The sequence below is a fragment of the Aethalodelphis obliquidens genome, unplaced genomic scaffold (assembly GCF_003676395.1).
Source record: "Aethalodelphis obliquidens isolate GAN/ISIS:26980383/991018 unplaced genomic scaffold, ASM367639v1 scaffold99, whole genome shotgun sequence".
In the NCBI taxonomy this organism is placed as follows: domain Eukaryota; kingdom Metazoa; phylum Chordata; class Mammalia; order Artiodactyla; family Delphinidae; genus Aethalodelphis; species Aethalodelphis obliquidens.
Window position 1 is genome coordinate 3291350 of NW_020838043.1, and position 19256 is coordinate 3310605.

General features: G+C 44.0%; 1 protein-coding gene and 1 pseudogene across 4 annotated transcripts in view; both read left to right on the plus strand.

Annotated features, from left to right (window-relative positions):
• SH3KBP1 (SH3 domain containing kinase binding protein 1) overlaps positions 1-19256 on the plus strand; it is a 346493-nt gene that overhangs the window by 253580 nt on the left and 73657 nt on the right. For all 4 annotated transcript variants that reach the window (XM_027096156.1, XM_027096157.1, XM_027096159.1 and 1 more), the window contains one exon: positions 2787-2881. In XM_027096156.1, the coding sequence (XP_026951957.1) occupies positions 2787-2881 (95 nt within the window). The remainder of the gene's footprint in view (positions 1-2786; positions 2882-19256) is intronic.
• Positions 16479-18294, plus strand: LOC113614537 (ATP-binding cassette sub-family G member 2 pseudogene; annotated as a pseudogene).

Below are 19256 nucleotides of genomic sequence, written 5' to 3' on the forward strand. Positions count from 1 at the left end.
CACCCTACTACATATAACATAGATAACCAACAAGGGCCTACTGTATAGCACAGGGAACTATGTTCAATATTTTGTAATAACCTATATGGGAAAAGAATCTGAAAAAGAATGTGTGTGTGTGTGTGTGTGTGTGTGTGTGTGTGTGTGTGTACCTGAATCACTTTGCTGTCTACCTGAAACTACCACAACATTGTAAATTAACTATACTTCAATTTTTTAAATGATTATAAAAATTATTATTTGCCTAGATGTACTTGACTCATCCCTAGGGCTGTGGGAGTGTTCCCTATTCCTGAGTATAATGGCTGAGCAAATTAGGATTCTATGAACTGGGAGGGGAATGGGAAATGGTGGCCGGGAAGTTAACCAACAATGTCTACCACACTTAATTGACTTTTTTTTTAAACATCTTTATTGCAGTATAATTTTGCTTTACAATGGTGTGTTAGTTTCTGCTTCATAACAAAGTGAATCAGTTATACATATACATATGTCCCCATATCTCTTCCCTCTTGCATCTCCCTCCCTCCCACCCTCCCTATCCCACCCCTCTAGGTGGTCACAAAGCACCGAGCTGATCTCCCTGTGCTGTGCGGCTGCTTCCCACTAGCTATCGGTTTTACACTTGGTAGTGTATATATGTCCATGCCACTCTCTGACTTCGTCCCAGCTTACCCTTCCCCCTCCCCGTGTCCTCAAGTCCATTCTCTATGTAATTGACTTTTTTTGATGGAAAGGAATAAAAACATGACTTGTTCCTCTTCTTTGTTGGCCATGGATGTCTTATCTTCTGTGTAAAACGTTTCCATGATTTTGATCCAACAAATTATTCTTAAAGCCAGGACTCTGCAGGGCAGTTCTTCAATAATACTGTATTTATTTCAGTGTTGCTGTAAGTTTTGAGGTTGGGTAGTCATATTTCACTAGCACAGTCAGTAGGAAAATTGGTAAGGAGCTGTCATTATCCAATTTAAAGATGCTTAACTTTTTCCCTCCCTTTAGAACATTTGGGCCAATTCAGAGTTTGGGAGGTTTGCTGTAACGAATTTAAGAGGGATGGAACTATGTGGGCTTAGGAATATATGGGCGGATTGGTATTGATGGGATTTAGAACTAGTGCCTCTTAGCATGAGTTAAGGAGCAAAAGGCATCAGCTTCCCAGAGTACCTAAGACAGAAGGTTTCCAGCACTAGGATAGGGGGTGTAACTGATATCTTCAAGCCATTGGACAGAAAGCAAAAGCATCTGTAAACAAAGTAAGTCCCTCTCTTTCCCTCTCCCCTTTCGTCTCTCCTCCCCTCCCTATTCTCTGTCATATCCCAACGCTAGACCACAGTGTGTCTGTATTATAGACTTTTTATTGCATTGATTTTATATATCACTCTCTTTGATTGATGTGACATTAACCATAATAAAAAGAATCCCACATTTTAGTGATAAAAATTATTCTAGGAACACTGTAATTGATACTTATGTATATAGCTCTAGGCTGTAATCTGTCTGCAGGAATGGCCTAATCGTTGGGCAATATTTAATGCCGTTCAAAGCCATTAGGGTTGTTGACTTTGATGCAGACTAATAAATACCTGTCCAGGTAGATACTAATTCTCTTGAATTTTTCTTTCCACCTTCTGTCCTGTGTCATTAAACCTGTTCTCTAAGTCTTAGTTTCCCAAATACCTTACAAATGTTTTCAGTGTCTTCTAAACAGGTGCTTTTGTGTACATAGAGAAGGTTTTAATATCAGGTAGCCTTTCAAAAGCATATAATTCAGGGCATATTTGAATGGATTTTGAGTGGCCTTAGTGTTTTTCTCTCTTTGGTGAAAGCTGGTGCATTTCCTTGCTGATGAACAGTCGTAGGTTCCTGAGTAGGCAGGTTCCCACAGAGAGACCATGGGACATATTTGAAAAGTTCGCCCCCCTGACACGCGTGCGAAGAGCATCTGGTCAGTATTTGTTGGCCATTTGTGGTTGACACATGTTCACATACAACTCCATTGACATCTGTCTCTTAAGATGGACCGTAATGGAGCCTTTCTCATTGTTTTGAGTGCCGTGTCAGCTTTGTAACATACAGATACCCTGTTTCTGATTCAGTGATGTGTGGAAGAAGACAGGGCAAAACTTAAGCTTTTTGCTCTTTGTAGATTATGTCTACTTATGCATTCACCTGAAGAATATATAAAATGGTATGTAAATGCCACGGAGCGGCTGGGCCCATGAGCCACAACTACGGAGCCTGCACGTCTGGAGCCTGTGCTCCGCAACAAGAGAGGCCGCGATAGTGAGAGGCCCGTGCACTGCAATGAAGAGTGGCCCCCACTTGCCACAACTAGAGAAAGCCCTCACACAGAAACGAAGACCCAACACAGCCAAAAATAAATATAAAAATAAATAAATTAATTTTTTTAAAAAAGACCTAAAGAAGAAATACATGGCAAATATCTTTTAAAAAAATGGTATGTAAAATAAAGAGTATTCAAAAATACACATTTATTTTCTGAGACCAAGGAAACCTATTTTGCTGTTCTGCCTGAGAGAAGCAAAGCAGTCATTTGCTTTCATGATGTCATGTGATTTTTGAGGGAAAAATGAGAATAAATATGCATGAACCAAAAATGAGCAATCTTGGGTAGTTTTCCGAGGGTGACCCTTCTTTCTTTACGCAGTAGTTGTGTTCTTTCTGTTAAGCGTGCTTTTCTCTGAAGTTAATGTAACATATCCTCCTGGGCCAGCTCATTAGATAAAGCATTTTAAGGGTTGTGTTTTCTTTTCTTCTTACAGCCAAGGATTACTGCAAAGTAATATTTCCATATGAGGCACAGAACGACGATGAATTGACAATCAAAGAAGGAGATATAGTCACTCTCATCAATAAGGTAAACAAAGGTTCCCTCCTGCCTTCTAAACTATGAACCGCTTTGAGGTGTTGACTGGATAGTACGCGCTTATATTTTAACCCTTGAAGCAGTTAATTTTCATGATCCTGCATTCCCAAGGAAGAATCGTACATCTTTCCTCTCAATCAGGCTAAGGCAAATGTAGCCAGGTGAATGAATGAACTTGAAACTCCAGTAGATTCCGTTTGCCTTGGAGCCAGCTGCAGATTTGCATGGCCCTGTCCCAGAAGGGCTAACCCGGAAGGCGGAAGGCGGAAGGCGGCCTGCTTGGTCAGAGAGCCCGCCCTCCACAGCAGCCCTGGCTGCAAAGCTCTGTGCCATGAGGTATCCAAGGAGGCGCTTCCAAAAGGCGAGGTCGTACATCACAGGCAGAAAAGGCTTAAAGAATGTTTACTGTACAGATCAAAGACAGGTAGCATGCCTGAGAGAAACTTGCCCGTCTTGCTGGGGCTGAGAAGCTCGGATGATTTTATTATCACTACAGGCAGTGATTTTAGGCTACATCTGTATGAAGTGATGCAGCTTAACAGGGCCTGGACCATGTACTGTGTATGCTTGCATGCAATGGTACTCACCAAGTGGGTGGTTGAAAGATCCATGGTTTAAGTAATTCCTGGAATATATGGCCTTTTCTCTGAAGTATAGGGTTTTTGTGATGGTTGACTACGACAAAAAGCTGAGCAGTCTTTAGGATGTATAAGGTGCTTTTAGTCTTGTATCCAGGTAAATGGCAAGCAATGTGGAATTCCCTTAGCACTGGCGTGACTGGAGGATCACGTGGCTGCCTGTGTTCATGCGGGGCTGGACAGCATTGACAGGGTGGAGGGTGCAGGGAAAGGGGAAAGAGAACAGGGGCTTAGGGTGGGAAGCAGGCCCTGGGTCCTGTTGTCTCTGGCCGTTACTGAGAGGCAAGGGACCATGGTGTTGCCCATCCCCCATTCCCCGGCCCCGAGTGTGTCCATAAGTGATTGGTAGGATTTCCCTTTATGACCTTATAATCAAGGACAGTTACCTTTAAGAAATGGCTATGGAGGTTGTGTGTTTTCAGAGCCTGAGCCATAGATGCCAGGGAATGCGTGACCCCAGAGGTTAAGGAGATTGCCAAAGGTCAGATTATTTTAGGGAGAAAGCTTGGCGCTCTCACCCTCTCCATCGAAAGTGGTGTGCTGGACAATGCTAGGGTGACTTTCTGGACTAGTACACTATTCCCTGCTTTGCTGATGGCCCCAGAACTCATCCATCTTTTCACCTGTAAAATATTCTCCCATGAACTTACTTCAGTACATCTCTGTAGGTGTTGAATGTGGCCGGAGGAAATCAGAGGAGGGGAAACGCTGCCCTTCTCGTGCTTTTCAGCTGAGGATGCAAAGCGGTCCTTTCTTTGCCACCCTTCCCCTTGTCCTGCGGGCGGGCCTCCTCCGGGATGCTTTCCTAGGCACGGTGCATTTCCTATTTTAAATCAGACCCTTAACCAAATACATGAAATGGCTGTGAAGCATGATAAAAATACTCTGATAACTGGCACAGAGACTTGGTTCTACTACCACAGGGGAAGGGGTAGAGCACTTTTCCCCGTGATGATATAGTGACCAGAGGATTAAACAGCTGCCACTCTTTGTAATGGGGGGGCCTCATTTTCCTGTTTTTGTTTGGGGGAGCACCCTCTTTTCAGTTGAAAACCGGATGTACAATAACATTTACTAAGGTTTGGGGGAAAGAAAAGCCCACCACGGATGGTCTCTTGTCTGAACACATGTATTTCTACCTTAACATCTTATATTCCAGTCCTTGTCATTTGATTATATACGATGAGAACACGTTCATTCTGATGATGCCATTCCTCCCTGCCAGGCTGACATCCAGTCCAATAAAAGGAATTGAAGTTTCTTGAAGAGCTTATTTAGTCAGAGAGGGACTCTCTCCCAGTCCTATCTACACAGTAGGGAGAAAGGAACGGGGCGGAGGTGGAAGGCTGCTTTCAGGAGTGTCCTGAGGGTTGCATCTGATTTCCCCAGTTCCACAGCTGAATGTGTTTAGAAGCAGTCTGGACCTGTGAAGCAGCTTACAGATATCACAATTACACTTGCAAAGCGAGCACTTGGCACCCTCCCTGTCCCCTTGGTCCCTTGTCCTGGCTCGCACACTAATTGTGCTGCTCAGGCCAGAGTGCCCGGGTGGCTCATCTTGGCACTTGCTCCTCCTGGTCTCACCCTGCCCCCACCCCCAAGCCCAGCAGCGCCAGCCCCCGAGGATCCTGCCTTCCTGCCTCCCTGCCACTTCTGTCCCTGGCAGAGCCAGGCCCTGGTCTGCACCTCCAGGGCCTCATCCCTCCTTTCTCCAGCACCTTCCACAGAGCATGCTCCACAGGAGAGCCCTGGGCTGACCAATGGAGGGATGCTTTCCCCAGCTCCAGTTTCCACCTGCTGCATCCCTATCGCCCTAGCCCCTGCCTTTTATCATCCCATAACAGCCTCTGCTCGTGTAACCTCTCTGTTCCAGCGAAGGGCTTTGGTAACTTTCTCTCCTTCATTGTAAGATTGGGCTAGATATCCGGCCACGTGGTCTGGCCACAGACCCTAAAGCCGACCTCACAGGGCAGCCGTGAGGATGTACTAAGATGCTGTGTATAAGTGCCTCTCGCAGGGAGGGGTCCATCACTGGTACCTGTAATCCTAGGAATTGTCAGTTCATCTCCGCTCTTTCTCTGACCTCAGAAATGGGAATGCAGGGGCTCTTGTGGCTGGGCCCAGTTTATAGCTGGGGCTGGAATGCTGTGATATCAAGTAGGTAACAGTGGTAAAATATGTGTATACCTAAAATAGGTAAGAATTTGCAGTGGGTAAGAATTCACAATGGGTGAGATTTCAGCAAGAATTTGGAAAGAAAACATGCCATAAATATTTTGCCTGCTGAGGGTGGGAAGGATGGAATCTGAGTCTGTCAAACCCTGCTTTATAGAAAAGTCTTACTCTTGCTCTGAGTTTAGGTATCACCCAGAAGTTCATTTAGATGACTGTGTGCTTTTCCTATTGCAGAGTGGATAGTTTCGCCACGATTTGTTTAATATGCACTTTGATATGCCTCTTTATTGTATTATGAGTTGAGATGAAATAGCTCTTCTCTAAATTTGATGGCTTTTGCTGTAGACGTTCTTGATTTACCCCCAAATTCTGGTGGTGGTTTCATTTTATAATCATTTAAGGTGGTTTCCCTTTGCCCTGCTTCTGTGAGCTGTGGCAGGAGTCATAGGGCAGACGTTGCCCTCATTTTTAGCCCTAGATTGTCACTTCATATAGCTTTCTAGAAAATGAGTCATACACCTTTAGTAGGTGCCTATACGCCCTCCTCGGTTCCTGAAATAATGCACAAAGGCCCGAACTATTTGTGTGTGTCCCTGGAAACTAGGATGAAATGTGGCAACCCGAATGGTTTCTTTTTTAGTTTATTTATAAAATAGAATTCTTGTGGATTTGGGAACATGTCCACGGGTGCAGAACACACCTGTGTTTAGCTTTTATTTCCAGTCACTCAAAAATAGCTCCTTAAAAAAATAAAAATAGCTCCTTCGTCTGTGTTCCTGCCACCCCCATCCCTGCCTTCCTGATTTGTGCTCAGAGCGTGGTTGAAAGGGTTCAGAAGCCTCTGGGTCTCGTTTCCAACCTGAGAAGCTCCCTGGAGAAGGGGTCAGGCGAGGCTCTACTGTGAAGCATGCGCCTTGCCCTGACCACTGCCGCTTGGGGCAGAGCGAGCCCAGCTGTGCAGAGGGACGATGTCCCTGCCCTTGGCCAACAGCCTCCTGGCCTCAGAGCAATGGCCCTTTCCTCCCAGCCCCCGGTAACCTAGGAGGAAGGGCTTCTCACGTGACCACTCTGTAAACAAAGATCTTCGGATATTTCTTATCAGAAGGCTCCCCTGAGTGGCTGTGTCTTTGACCCGTTACAAAGCAAACAGAAACCCCCTTTCTTCATGGTTATAAAGTCTATTTGACAACATCAAGGTAAACACAGAGAAAGGTAATGTTATTGACTAAAGTCACGGTGTGGTGGAGTCGGAAGGAAGGAGAAGGGGACAGCATTGATGTTCGGGGGAGAAAACCGATATATGCGCCTCTCAAGAAAGAGGGAACCCAGTGGAGTAGCTAAAGGTAGACGGTCACCACTACGAAAAAATACCAACTAGGAATTTCGCCTTTTCTTAGGGATGTATCAAACCAGGGACCCCAAATGTCTGAGCTAGACCTGCTGCTGTGAGGGCAGAGTTAGGACTGATTCTAACTCACCAGCTTCCGCCAGCTCTCCCTCAACATGTTTTCCTCCCTCCTTTCCCAGACAGTGGTTGAGCATTTAACTTAATAGTAATAGCTCCGGGCTTCCCTGGTGGCGTAGTGGTTAAGAATCCGCCTGCCAGTGGAGGGGACACGGGTTCGAGCCCTGGTGCCGGAAGATCCCACATGCCGCGGAGCAACTAAGCCCATGCGCCACAACTACTGAGCCTGTGCTCTAGAGCCCGCAAGCCACAACTACTGAGCCCGCGAGCCACAACTACTGAGCCCGCACGCCTAGAGCCTGCGCTCTGCAACAAGAGAAGCTACTGCAATGAGAAGCCCGCGCACCACAACAAAGACCCAACGCAGCCAAAAATAAATTAATTAAATAAAATAAACTTAAAAAAAAATCTGAATCATGAACAAAAAATAGTAATAGCTCCTGCAGGACCAGAGCTTCCCAGCGCAGGACCCTTCTGGGCAACTGGCAGCAAGAGTCCGGGACCCCTCAGCACCCCGCCTTTTCATGCATGCTCACAGCAGCCCTGGGAGCTAGGCGGGACCATGGTGTTCTGTCCAGATGGCAAAGGAGGAAGAGGCCCAGAGCACAGAAGTGACTTTCCCAAGGGCCTCACAGTAATCAGTGGCCGAGCCAGGGCAGGGTCTCCTGACCCTGAACGTGGGAGCTGGCAGGGCGGGATTGCTCTGTTTCCTGTGGGGCTGTGGATGTTTGCGGTAGGTGCGGCTCAGTCACTCCCCGAGGTGACTCTTGTCTACTTATTGACTCACGCTCTGTTACCAGGTATATCTAGGGCAGGTGCCTGTGCAATTTTCTTTTTAAATTAATGACATTATCATTATTTTATTAGGAAAACAGTATTACCACGCCATTCCCCCATCCATCTGTTTCCGACATTTTTGTGTCCATGTCTCTGACCTCGTAGGGTCAGGAGCATGCAGGACTTTCTGATTCCATTGTCACATCTACAGAAATGGATTGGTAGTGCAGAGGACATGCCGAGCTCAGCTCAGGGCTAACGTTGCTTCTTTTTGGCCTAAAGCCCTCCTCTCCCACTTTTCTTCCCATGCCCACAGCCTACTTTGCTTTCCTCTGTTCTTCCGGACCCAGGTTAGTTTTCTGCTTGCTGTCACCACTGAAAGAGGGGTGGGGGGAGAGGGAGAGAGGCGGGGGAGGGGGAGGGGGGAAAGGACAGAAAGAAAGAAAAGGCATCCCTAGCTCCTTCCTAAGTCATTCTGTGATGATATGTTCTTTTGTTTGTTCTAATGTTTATTTTCCCGTCCTGCCTCCCTCCCATTAATTTATTAATTGAAACATTTATTCATGAGAAAAATGTTTCCAGACTTCCTTGCTTCTCTCCCCACAGGAAAGTGGCTTTAGAAATCTCATGAAGGGTTCTCAGCTTGGTATAAGAAAGCCGATCAACTATGTAGATTGCTGGCCTTGACCCTTTCTCTCTCAACTGCTGAAGCTTTTAGCAGAGCTAAAGTGTAGGATTAAATGTGGTTTCAGGGATGAGGAGTAAATTAGCAGGTGTCACCCTGAAAGTGATGACACACTGACAGAGCCATTAGAAGGACATGTTTTATGGGTGAATGAAGAAGTTAAGTGTAGGTCTGGGATCATCTGGGTTTACACACATTTGAAAAATGTCAGCGTTCAGCAGATGAGTCATTTATGTCATAGGATGTATTTCTTGCAGTATAGCCCATCTTGTTAGACTGCATATGTCCCTACTGGGGACAGCAGTCACAATATATCTCCTCCTCAGAGCATTAGAAATCCCAAGGAATACAGTTTGTTGCTGTTTTGTCTTCCTCTTTAACGTAACCTGGACACCAGGACCGATGGGAAGATTCCTGACACCAGAAACACATTTGATCAAAACTCTTTCTCCTGGGACTTCCCTGGTGGTCCAGTGGTTAAGACTCCACCTTCCAATGCAGGGGTTGTGGGTTCCATCCCTGGTCAGGGAGCTAAGATCCCACATGCCTTCGGGGCCAAAAAACCAAAACAGAAAACAGAAGCACTATTGTAACAAATTCAGTAAAGACTTTAAAAATGGTCCACATCAAAAAATCTTTTTAAAAAACACAAAAAACCCAAACTCTTCCTCCTGAGCGTGTTTACCATCACATAGACACAGTTTTTAAATTAGATGAGGTTGGTGAAAGTAGGACTTGGCGGTGGGAGAACACTTCGCTTTAGTTTACCAGTAGACAGTCAAAACAGTGCCGCCCAGAAATTTTGACGATTGCAGATTTCTCATAGACAGATGAGTTCGCAGTTGATGCAGATTCTCAACTTTACATGCCTCCTCAAATTATATAAAACTGTCTAAAGGGACCCTGTGTTCGTTCAGCCTAATTGTAATCTCTCTCCCAAGTGCTGTGCTTTAGTAGCAGGACATTAGTAATCCTTGCTACAGCATCCTGGGATGTTCTTCTCCTGCAACACACAGAAAACTCTGCAGGTGTCTTAAGGATTTAGAGAAACACTTTCTGTTTTCTCTCTTCACTCTTTCTATTTCTATTACTCTGAGAGGGCTGTTGTGAGGATTAAGTGAGACGTTGTGGCTGAAAGTGCTTTAGAAATTAAAAATTACAGCTATTGCTGTGATAAGTTATGATCGTTGCCTGGGAGTTCTCTCTTGGTATATTGAACTCTCCTGAAATTAAGGTCAGTAGTTTCCCTGAAATGCCCCTGTATTATTTATTTTAACTTTTCTTAGGATGAAAGTAATTTATTATATTCAGTAGTTGTGTAGCCCCTGTCTTCTTAAAGTATCTCAAAGGTCTTACATTCACATTTGCATTTTATTAAAATAAACTTTTCTGAGATGGCATGGGATGCACTTTTAAGTAATACTTTAAAATTAAGTAAGTAAAACTTACTCTTAGAGAATGAGAACAAAACAGATAAATACGAAGGAAAGTCAGAATCACCTGTGACTGCGTCACCGTCAGATACCTCTCTTAATATTTGAGCTGTGTTCTCCCAGACTTTAGACACACACACACAATTACAGTTAAAAATAAAAATAAGGTCATATCATATACACTCTTTTGCTTACCCCCTTTGCCCCCAATATATCTTGCCTATCTTTGGCAGCACGGTTAAATGGTTCCTTAGCATCCCGATGTATGGAGTACCACGATCCTCTTTTATATTTGGCTTGTTTCTGGTTTTTCCCTATTTTACACCATGTTGCATGTAGTCATCACCTTGTTTGTAGATCTTCATGAACGTAATTATTTCTGCCACTTTCTGCTACTTGTGTAACCTTGGGCGGGCTGCTCATTCTCTCTGTGCCTTAGCTTGTTTCCACATCTGTGAAATGGGGATGATAACAGTACCTACCTCCTGGTGTTGTAAAGATTAAGTGAGTTAAAGGAGGTAAAGCACTTGGAATGCCTGGCTCCTAGTAAGTTCTGTATAAATGTTAGCAGTTGTTATTATTTCCTGATGATCAATTGCTAAATGTATTGATGCCTCAGTGCCTTTTAAAGGCATTTAAGTGATGTTCTGAAAGATTGTGCCAATTTAGTCTCCCCCCAGGAGCCTATGAGAATGTTTCCCTATCCTTGTCATGCCTGGATATTATCATTCTTTCTAATCTCTGCTAATCTGATAGGCATTTGCATTTTTTTAAATGATTACTCAGGTTGAAAATGTTATGTGTCATTTTCCAATTGATTTTTATAAAAATACTTTATATTCATGACATTAACCTGTCGTCTTTCACATTACAAATGTTTTTTCTCAGTTTATGACTCATAGAGATATTTAAGAAAATATCATTAAAAGTAAATACCTTTTAGACTTAAAATTTCCCCATTTTATAGTTAACTACATGGTGCAGTAAAATTCATCCTTTTAAGAATAGTTTTAGGGCTTCCCTGGTGGCGCAAGTGGTTGAGAGTCCGCCTGCCGATGCAGGGGACGCGGGTTCGTGCCCCGGTCTGGGAAGATCCCACATGCCGCAGAGTGGCTAGGTCCGTGAGCCATGGCCGCTGAGCCTGCGCGTCCGGAGCCTGTGCTCCACAACGGGAGAGGCCACAACAGTGAGAGGCCTGCATACCACAAAAAAAAAAAAAAAAAAAAGAATAGTTTTACTTAAGGCTTTTATATTTTAGTCCTAGTTCGAAAGGGTAGCTGGCTATTAAATGCATTCCTTTTCTGCCTTCCTCAGGGCTTTCAGAGGTTCTATTTAAAGCTTCTGTCCTTACAGTATTTTCTTTATAGCGGCATTCAGAGAACCCCCGAGATTTGGCGTGGATAAGGATCCTCATATCCTAGACCAGGGCTTCACAAACTTTCTCTGGAAAGGGTCAGAGAGAAAATATTTTCTATTTTATGGACTATATAGTATCTATCTCAACTATACAAAAGCAGTCATAGGTGTAAATGAATGGGTGTGGCTGAGTTCCAATAAAGCTTTATTTATGGACACTTAAATTTGAATTTCCTGTAATTTTCATATTCTTTGAAATACTATTCTTTTGATTTTTAAAAACCATTTGAAAATGTAAAAACTATTCTTAGCTTGAGGTCTGTACAAAAATAGGTAGCAGGCCAGATTTAACCCATGGGATGTAGTTTGCTAGCCCTTGAAATAGAATGTCTAGAAACAGACCCATGAAAATATAGGCAATTAATTTTCAACAGAGGTGCAAAGAAGATTTAAGAAAGAAAGGATAATCTTTTCAAGAAATGGTGCTGGTACAATTGAACATACCTAGACAAAAAAAAAAAAAAAAAACAAGCCCTAACCTAATCTAACACATTATGCAAAAATTAACTCAAAATGGACCACAGATCTGCATAGAGAACATAAGACATTAAAAAGTTATTTATGAAAACAGGGCTTCCCTGGTGGCGCAGTGGTTGAGAGTCTGCCTGCCGATACAGGGGACATGGGTTCGTGCCCCGGTCCGGGAAGATCCCACATGGCCACTGAGCCTGCGCATCCGGAGCCGGTGCTCCGCCACGGGAGAGGCCACCACAGTGAGAGGCCCGCGTACCGCAAAAAAAAAAAGTTATTATGAAAACATAGGAGAAGAGAGTTGTTATACAATCCATGAAAGAGAGAACTGCTGCAGTGGACTCTGGCAAAATTAAAAACTTTGCTCTGCAAAGATACTATTGAGAGAATGTTGTTTGTTGGTTGGTCTCTTTTTCTTACAAGGTCATCTGAGCCCCAGTGTTTAGTAAATAATTGCTTGATACGTAATTGCATGAATTTCAAGGACCTTGGTTTTGTTCTGAGTCTTCCTGGGAATATACTTTGTAAGACAAGACCATGAATCTCCCATAGCAGAGCCGTCCCCTGCACCCCACCTCTGTACCCCTGTGCCACTTTCTCCCCAGGGTGGCGAACGAGTGCAGCCATATTCCACTAGTCAGGCCTGGACTTAGATAAGCTGCCTGAGAACTGAGATTTGACCTGGGAATTATATTTTTTCACTCACTGCACAGGCCTAGAAGCTAAATTTGCTGTGTATAGAGAAAAAGACTCCAAACAAATTTTCATGCCAAGGAATAAGCTTTCCTAAAAGAAAGACTTAAAAGAAATGTAGATTTGTCTCGTAAGAAAGGGAGATGGAAGGCAAGAATTCACCAATAGCTGCTGCAGCTGGCTTGGATGTTCTTGACCTTCATAATGATCATGGCTATGCCCTTCACTTTTTATTCCTTCCTGATGCTTATTTGGGAAATGAAGATTCCTCCGCCCTCACCCTAACAGCCTTCTTTGTATCTCTTAGAGGTGGTGCAGGAGCTAAGAACAGCTCTTAAAACATAATGAAAGATGCTTTATCAATGCTACTGTGTTTGTAATGAAGCAAAATGATTTTGTATTATATCTACTATCCTTTTAATGGAAGAAAGGCATGTATTTGGATGCAGAATCAATATATTTCCCTAAACATAAATGAAAATGAAATCTCAGCTGTAGGATGGACAGCCTTGAGAGGTAAATTATGCCATTAGCCATAAGCTTTGGATGAGCTGAAGGCGCCATTAGAAACAGCTTCTAATATTTAGCATTAAGTGGTCCTTGCAGTGTAAATGACGTAACAAGTAGAAAATGAGAAGTTTCTATGAAAACATATTGTTACATAATTTCACATGCTTGATTATATTCAAATGGACAAAAAAGTGCAAAAGTGCCACCTTGATGATTTGCATTTGGTGTTTGACTTGTCCACCTGCCCTAATGTCTCTGGTCATTCTTAAAGCCAGATTATAAGTACCCAGGAAAGGCCCTCCCTGCAAACATCTCCTTTTCACATGATTACTGATTTTTGAAGTAGAATTTAAGGGGGTAGAAAGTCTTTCATTCTACTATTAGGAAAAAAAAAAGGCTAAAAGCATAAACATTTCCTAAGACTTAGGACTGTATAAGCTGCAAATGAAATAACGAAATCAGTAAGCAGTTCTTGTATACACATTGTGACAAGCCGTACGGCCATGTCCCACAACTCCAGGACATGCCCAGTGTGAATGATGACCCTGGAGTTGGGCCAATATGGCAGCATCTGTTGGGTGCTGCTCTCTGAAGAGGCTCCGGATAGAAACATCTTTTTCTAAGAGGGAAACAGTCTATGAGCCCGGAGGCCTTTGGGGCTTGCGCTCTGGGTAGTCTCCTATTAAAGTCCCCTCAGGCCTCCCTGATTCCTGTCTGCCTGCCTCTCAAGATGCCTGTGAAAGCTCTGTTCTCTTTCGGGGGACTGAGATTGGGTTTCAACTTTTTTCTCATTTCTTAGTGACATCTGGACTCAAACGTTACTTCTGTAGCATTTCCTAACCCCTGTGCTCTGAGTGGGTTCTAGGAGCATAGGACAGTGATCCCCTCAACTCTCCTGGGTGGGTGGGAAGGGCCTTAGGTGGGTGGAAGAACCCCCACCGCCTCCCAGTTGATGATGTCCAACAACATCAGGCCTCCAGCAGCATGTCATCAAAATATTATCATTTTATAGGGGTGCCATTATCTGGAAAAGGTTGGGTGGCACTACCTTACTGCATTGTATTTAACTTTTCCATATAAAGATGTTTAACAGTAACTCTGCTTTTCCTTAGGGAATATTCCGCCTTCCTTGTTAGAGAAGAGTGTATATGACTAGCAAAGGAAACTCCAGGATAATTAAAATCCCTTGTATGTGTCTTCATTTCAGAAATTCTTTCTCTAGGACCTCTTTTGGGAATTAGACCTTGAAATAGCTCAGACTTTTAAAGATAGAGCTTAAAGTTCTATTCTATCTAGAATAAAATAAAATAAATTCAGTCTAATTAAAGAAACAGGCTTTTAAGGTGAGAATATAACTTCTGGTTGCAGCCATGATGGAGTAAAGAGCATTAGATTTAACCTCCTGCCATAGACAACTTTAAAATTGGACAAAATACATGAACCAGCTGTTTTGAGGCATCGGACAATGCACAGCACAGGGATGTGATCCTTGAGAGAAGGGAAGCATAAAGTGAGTTCCCTGTCAACCCTGGCTTTTTGCCTGGGGGCACTTTCTACATTGCAGCACAGGGCACTGGAGCCTAAACAGAGAGCAGAAGACTCATTGGATTGAATCAACGGAGACTGTAACTCACGGCTGCCGAGGTGGATGGAATTTTCAGGGCAGGGAATTGCAGAGGAGCACGAGCTGTGCAAAGAAAGAGCTCCAAAAGTCTATCTATAAGGGTCCCTTGAGTCTTTGGCCACAGCACAAGGCTGTGCATCAGTAAGGCAAGACTCCACAAGACCTGGCCGAAAGTAAGTTGGGGGAGGAGGGTGTGTGGGTGGGCTGTGAGCTGAGTGGATATCCCAGAGGTCACCAGTGATAGGAGATGTTGGAGTTCTGGCCAAGCAGAATGGAAAAACTTTGTTGAACACACTTGGCATCCAATTGACAACTCAGAAAAGTTAGCCATAGGAATAGCGCTACCCTAGACCCACCCTAAATGAAGCGCAAAACCAAGCCTTGACAGGTCAAGCTGACCTGCAAGTAACATGCCCACCGTAAGGAAACTCCACACTCTTGCAAGGAAAACAACAAAATTCAGTCCTTCAACAATGTAGCGTGCAGTGCATGGCTGTTGAGAACATGCAGTCACACGTTACCAGATGTACGAAGAAGCAGGAAACTGTGAGGTATGGTATGGGTAGCTTGTAAAAGGCATGTGGTCATTTCTGAATACAGTGTTCAGGCATCACGACATGCTTTAATCAATATCGACATAACTAAAAGGAAGCTTGATTACGGCTTTTTGTGTGCTACTCATCCAGTTTTTTTGTTACTAGTTATACAATATGTAAAATGAAAAAGTCAGCAGTTAGTATAGCAAAGCCTGTAAGTTGTTGCCCAATAAAAAGTCAGGATTTTTTTTACAAGTAGACAATCTCTTTGAGGTCATGACTTCCCAGTATCACAAAACAGTGAATGACTGCCTAAACCTCACCTATCCCAGATGTTGATATTTGGAATGTGACATCTTCTTGAGTGGGCTTGTCCCTGGGACGGTCTCCTCGGCTTCCCTCATTAACCGTGGTCTGCCAGGCATTTCTTCTACCCTGAGATAGACCGTGGTTCTCTTTTTCTCCTGTTACCTCATAAACTGTGATGTTGACGAGCCTGCTAGAGTAACTGCCTTATGGGATGCTGGAAATTCTGAGCAGAAATCCCAGCCATGCAGAATGATCGCATCTCTTCGGGAGGTGTTAACGAGCAGCGGTAGAACTGAGTGCTCATGGGCTTCGGCTTCCATGGAGCTTCCTCTCAACAGTCCCCCTGAAGCTCCATGCAGAAGGTGTTTATTAGTAAATATTAAACAGCACTTTTCATACTGTTCGTGGGATGTTGAGGATGTGAGACCTGCCTCGGGGCACTCAGAGGCTCACTTGACAGCCATACCGAGGTCAAATAACACTCACTTTCTCCTCTAGTGATATTTCAGTCATCAGAGAAGGTCGTGAAAACAGCCATGCTGGATGATTTCTGGGAAATCGGTACTAGGGAGTGTGGGGACAGCTGACCACCAGGGGAAGTGACCAAGCAGAGTGCTTTTCTTTTGCAAGAGGACCAGGTGGTGAACCCATCATTTGGGGGTTTGCTATGGCGATTTCTGAGCTATACGTTCCTGTCCAAACTCGAACAGGGCACTTATGATGTCTTAGAAAATGTGACCTACCTTTTCAAGGTACTTTTTAAGTTGTTACCACAAATATGAACAAATATTCAGTACAGACCAACCGGTAAGCCTGATTGAATAGATGAAGCTTTCTTATATAGCTAATCTAGACCTGCCTCTTCCTCGTTCAACTTGACGTCACTTCGGATGTTTGGAAATTGTGGGAAGTAGATTAGTATTGTGGGGGCAGATTGGGCCATCCATCGATTCATCCATTCAGCCAACGTGTATTCATAATCAATATTTTCCAGGCACTGTGCTAGGTATTTGGTGGATACAGAGATATAAATAAAAGATCCTTTGTTTTCAAGGAGCTTACCATTTTTGAGAACCTTTCTACTCAAAGTGTGGTCCAGTAGCATTGACATCACCTGGGAACCTGTTAGAAATGCTGAATCTCTGACCAGCCCCAGACCTAGTGAATCCGAATTGTCATTTTCACCTGATCTCCCGTGGTGTGTCTGCAGGAGAAAGAAACAGGACTAGTATTGCAATGGAGCTTATTACTGATTCATCCATCTTGTTCCTGGATGAGCCCACAACTGGCTTAGATTCAAGCACAGCAAATGCTGTCCTTTTGCTTCTGAAGAGAATGTCTAAATAAGGACAGACAGTCATTTTCTCCATTCATCAGCCTCGTTATTCCATCTTCAAGTTCTTTGATAGCCTTACCTTGTTGGCCTCAGAAAGATTAATGTTCCACGGGCCTGCTCAGGAGGCCTTGGGTTACTTTCCATCCACTGGTTACCACTGTGAGCTCTATAATAACCCTGCAGACTTCTTCCTGGACGTCATTAATGGAGACTCCTGTGCTGTGGTGTTAAACAGAGAAGACACAGATGGTGAAGCCAGGGAGACTGAAGAGCCTTCCAAGAAAGATACTCCGCTCATAGGAAAATTAACTGAGTTTTATGCCAACTCCTCCTTCTTCAAGGAGACAAAAGTTGAGTTAGATCAACTCTCAGGGGGTCAGAAGAAGAATATTTCAGTCTACAAGGAGATCACCTATGCCACCTCCTTCTGTCATCAGCTCAGATGGATTTCCAGGCGTTCATTCAAAAACTTACTGGGTGATCTCCAGGCTTCTATAGTTCAGATAATTGTAACAGTCATCCTGGGACTGGTTATAGGTGCCATTTTCTACCATCTAAAAAATGATCCTACAGGAATGCAGAACAGAGCCGGGGTGCGCTTCTTCCTGACCACCAACCAGTGTTTCAGCAGTGTGTCAGCCGTGGAGCTCCTGGTGGTCGAGAAGAAGCTCTTCATACATGAATATATCAGTGGATACTACAGAGTGTCATCTTACTTCTTTGGAAAACTGTTATCTGATTTACTCCCCATGAGGATGTTACCAAGTATTATATTTGCTAGTATAACATACTCCCTGTTAGGATTGAAACCACAGGTGGAGGCCTTCTTCATCATGATGTTTACCGTGATGATGGTGGCTTATTCAGCCCGTTCAATGGCGCTGGCCATAGCAGCAAGTCAGAGCGTGGTATCCATAGCAACGCTTCTCATGACCATCTCTTTTGTGTTTATGATGATATTTTCAGGGCTGTTGGTAAATCTCAGAACCGTTGTGCCTTGGCTCTCGTGGCTTCAGTACTTTAGCATTCCTCGATATGGCTTTGCGGCTTTGCAGCATAATGAACTTCTGCCCAGGACTCAGTGTAACAACAAACAGTACCTATAGCTATGCAATATGTACTGGCAAAGAATTTCTGGAAAACGAGGGCGTCACTTTCTCACCTTGGGGCCTGTGGAGGAATCACGTAGCCTTGGCACGCATGATTGTTACCTTCCTTACAGTTGCCTACCTGAAATTATTATTCCTTAAACATTTTTCCTAAATTTCTCTTTAATTTACATGATTTACCCCACCTTAAAAAGGGAGCATCTTGATTTCAGTAAAAAAAAAAAAAAGCCAGAAGTGATTCTAACTGTGCAGCCAGCTTCGAGAAGCACTGGTCTAAGATGTTGCTTTGCACTCTTGACGAAATGGAGCCCCAAATGAGGTTGCAGCTGGGTTTGCAATTTACAAGGCAAGTGGCAAGTTTGTCTTTTCTAAAGATTTAAAGTGCCTAGACGAGAGGCAGACACAACAGAGCTCACAGGTGACTCCCTGCCGCCAGGTTGGATGACAGGGAGCGGCTCTCAGCTGACCCCCAGTGCGAGAGCTGTGTGCACTGGTGGAGTGCTTCCGCCACGTTCCCCAGGGCCTCTGTGGCAGGATGGAGCAAACTAAGGCCTGACACTGAGGTCTGGGCCGGGCTTCCCTCCTCAGACACACCCTGGGGGCTTCACATCCCTCCCCTGAGCCCTCCAAGTGTGTGAGCTGCTGCCAGGGGGTTTCACCGGAAGATGGTGCTGAGTCGCATGACAGATGTATGTGTGCTTAATTAAGACACTTTCCTGGCCTCATTATCCCTCAAGGTCTCTGGGACCAGCCCCTAGAATCACAGTAATGACGACAAACCAGCAGCAGTTGTGTTACTCTTTACACCTCAAACATCTCCTGTGTATCAAGGAACTGAGACCCAGAGTTTTTATCACTAGTGGACCACTTAAGTATCAGATGGCCCAAGTTCGCTCTCCTTCTCCTCTCTCTGAGATATCTTGGCTAACCCAAGATAGTGCAGAACTGGAGTACAGCACACCTAAGGCTCTGTTTATTCATTCCTTAAAAGGAAAAACATTATTTGTATTTTACAAGGAAAAATATATTTTACGCTAATATCTGCCTGGCGATGAGGCATAGAGAAACCATTTTGAGGACTTAATCATAGAAGAGTGAGCATTCTATGTCAGAAGTATAATTCTTTCCATACTCTTTGACTCTTGATAAGGGCCGAGGTCTACTTTCCTCTGCTTACATGTGAATAGAT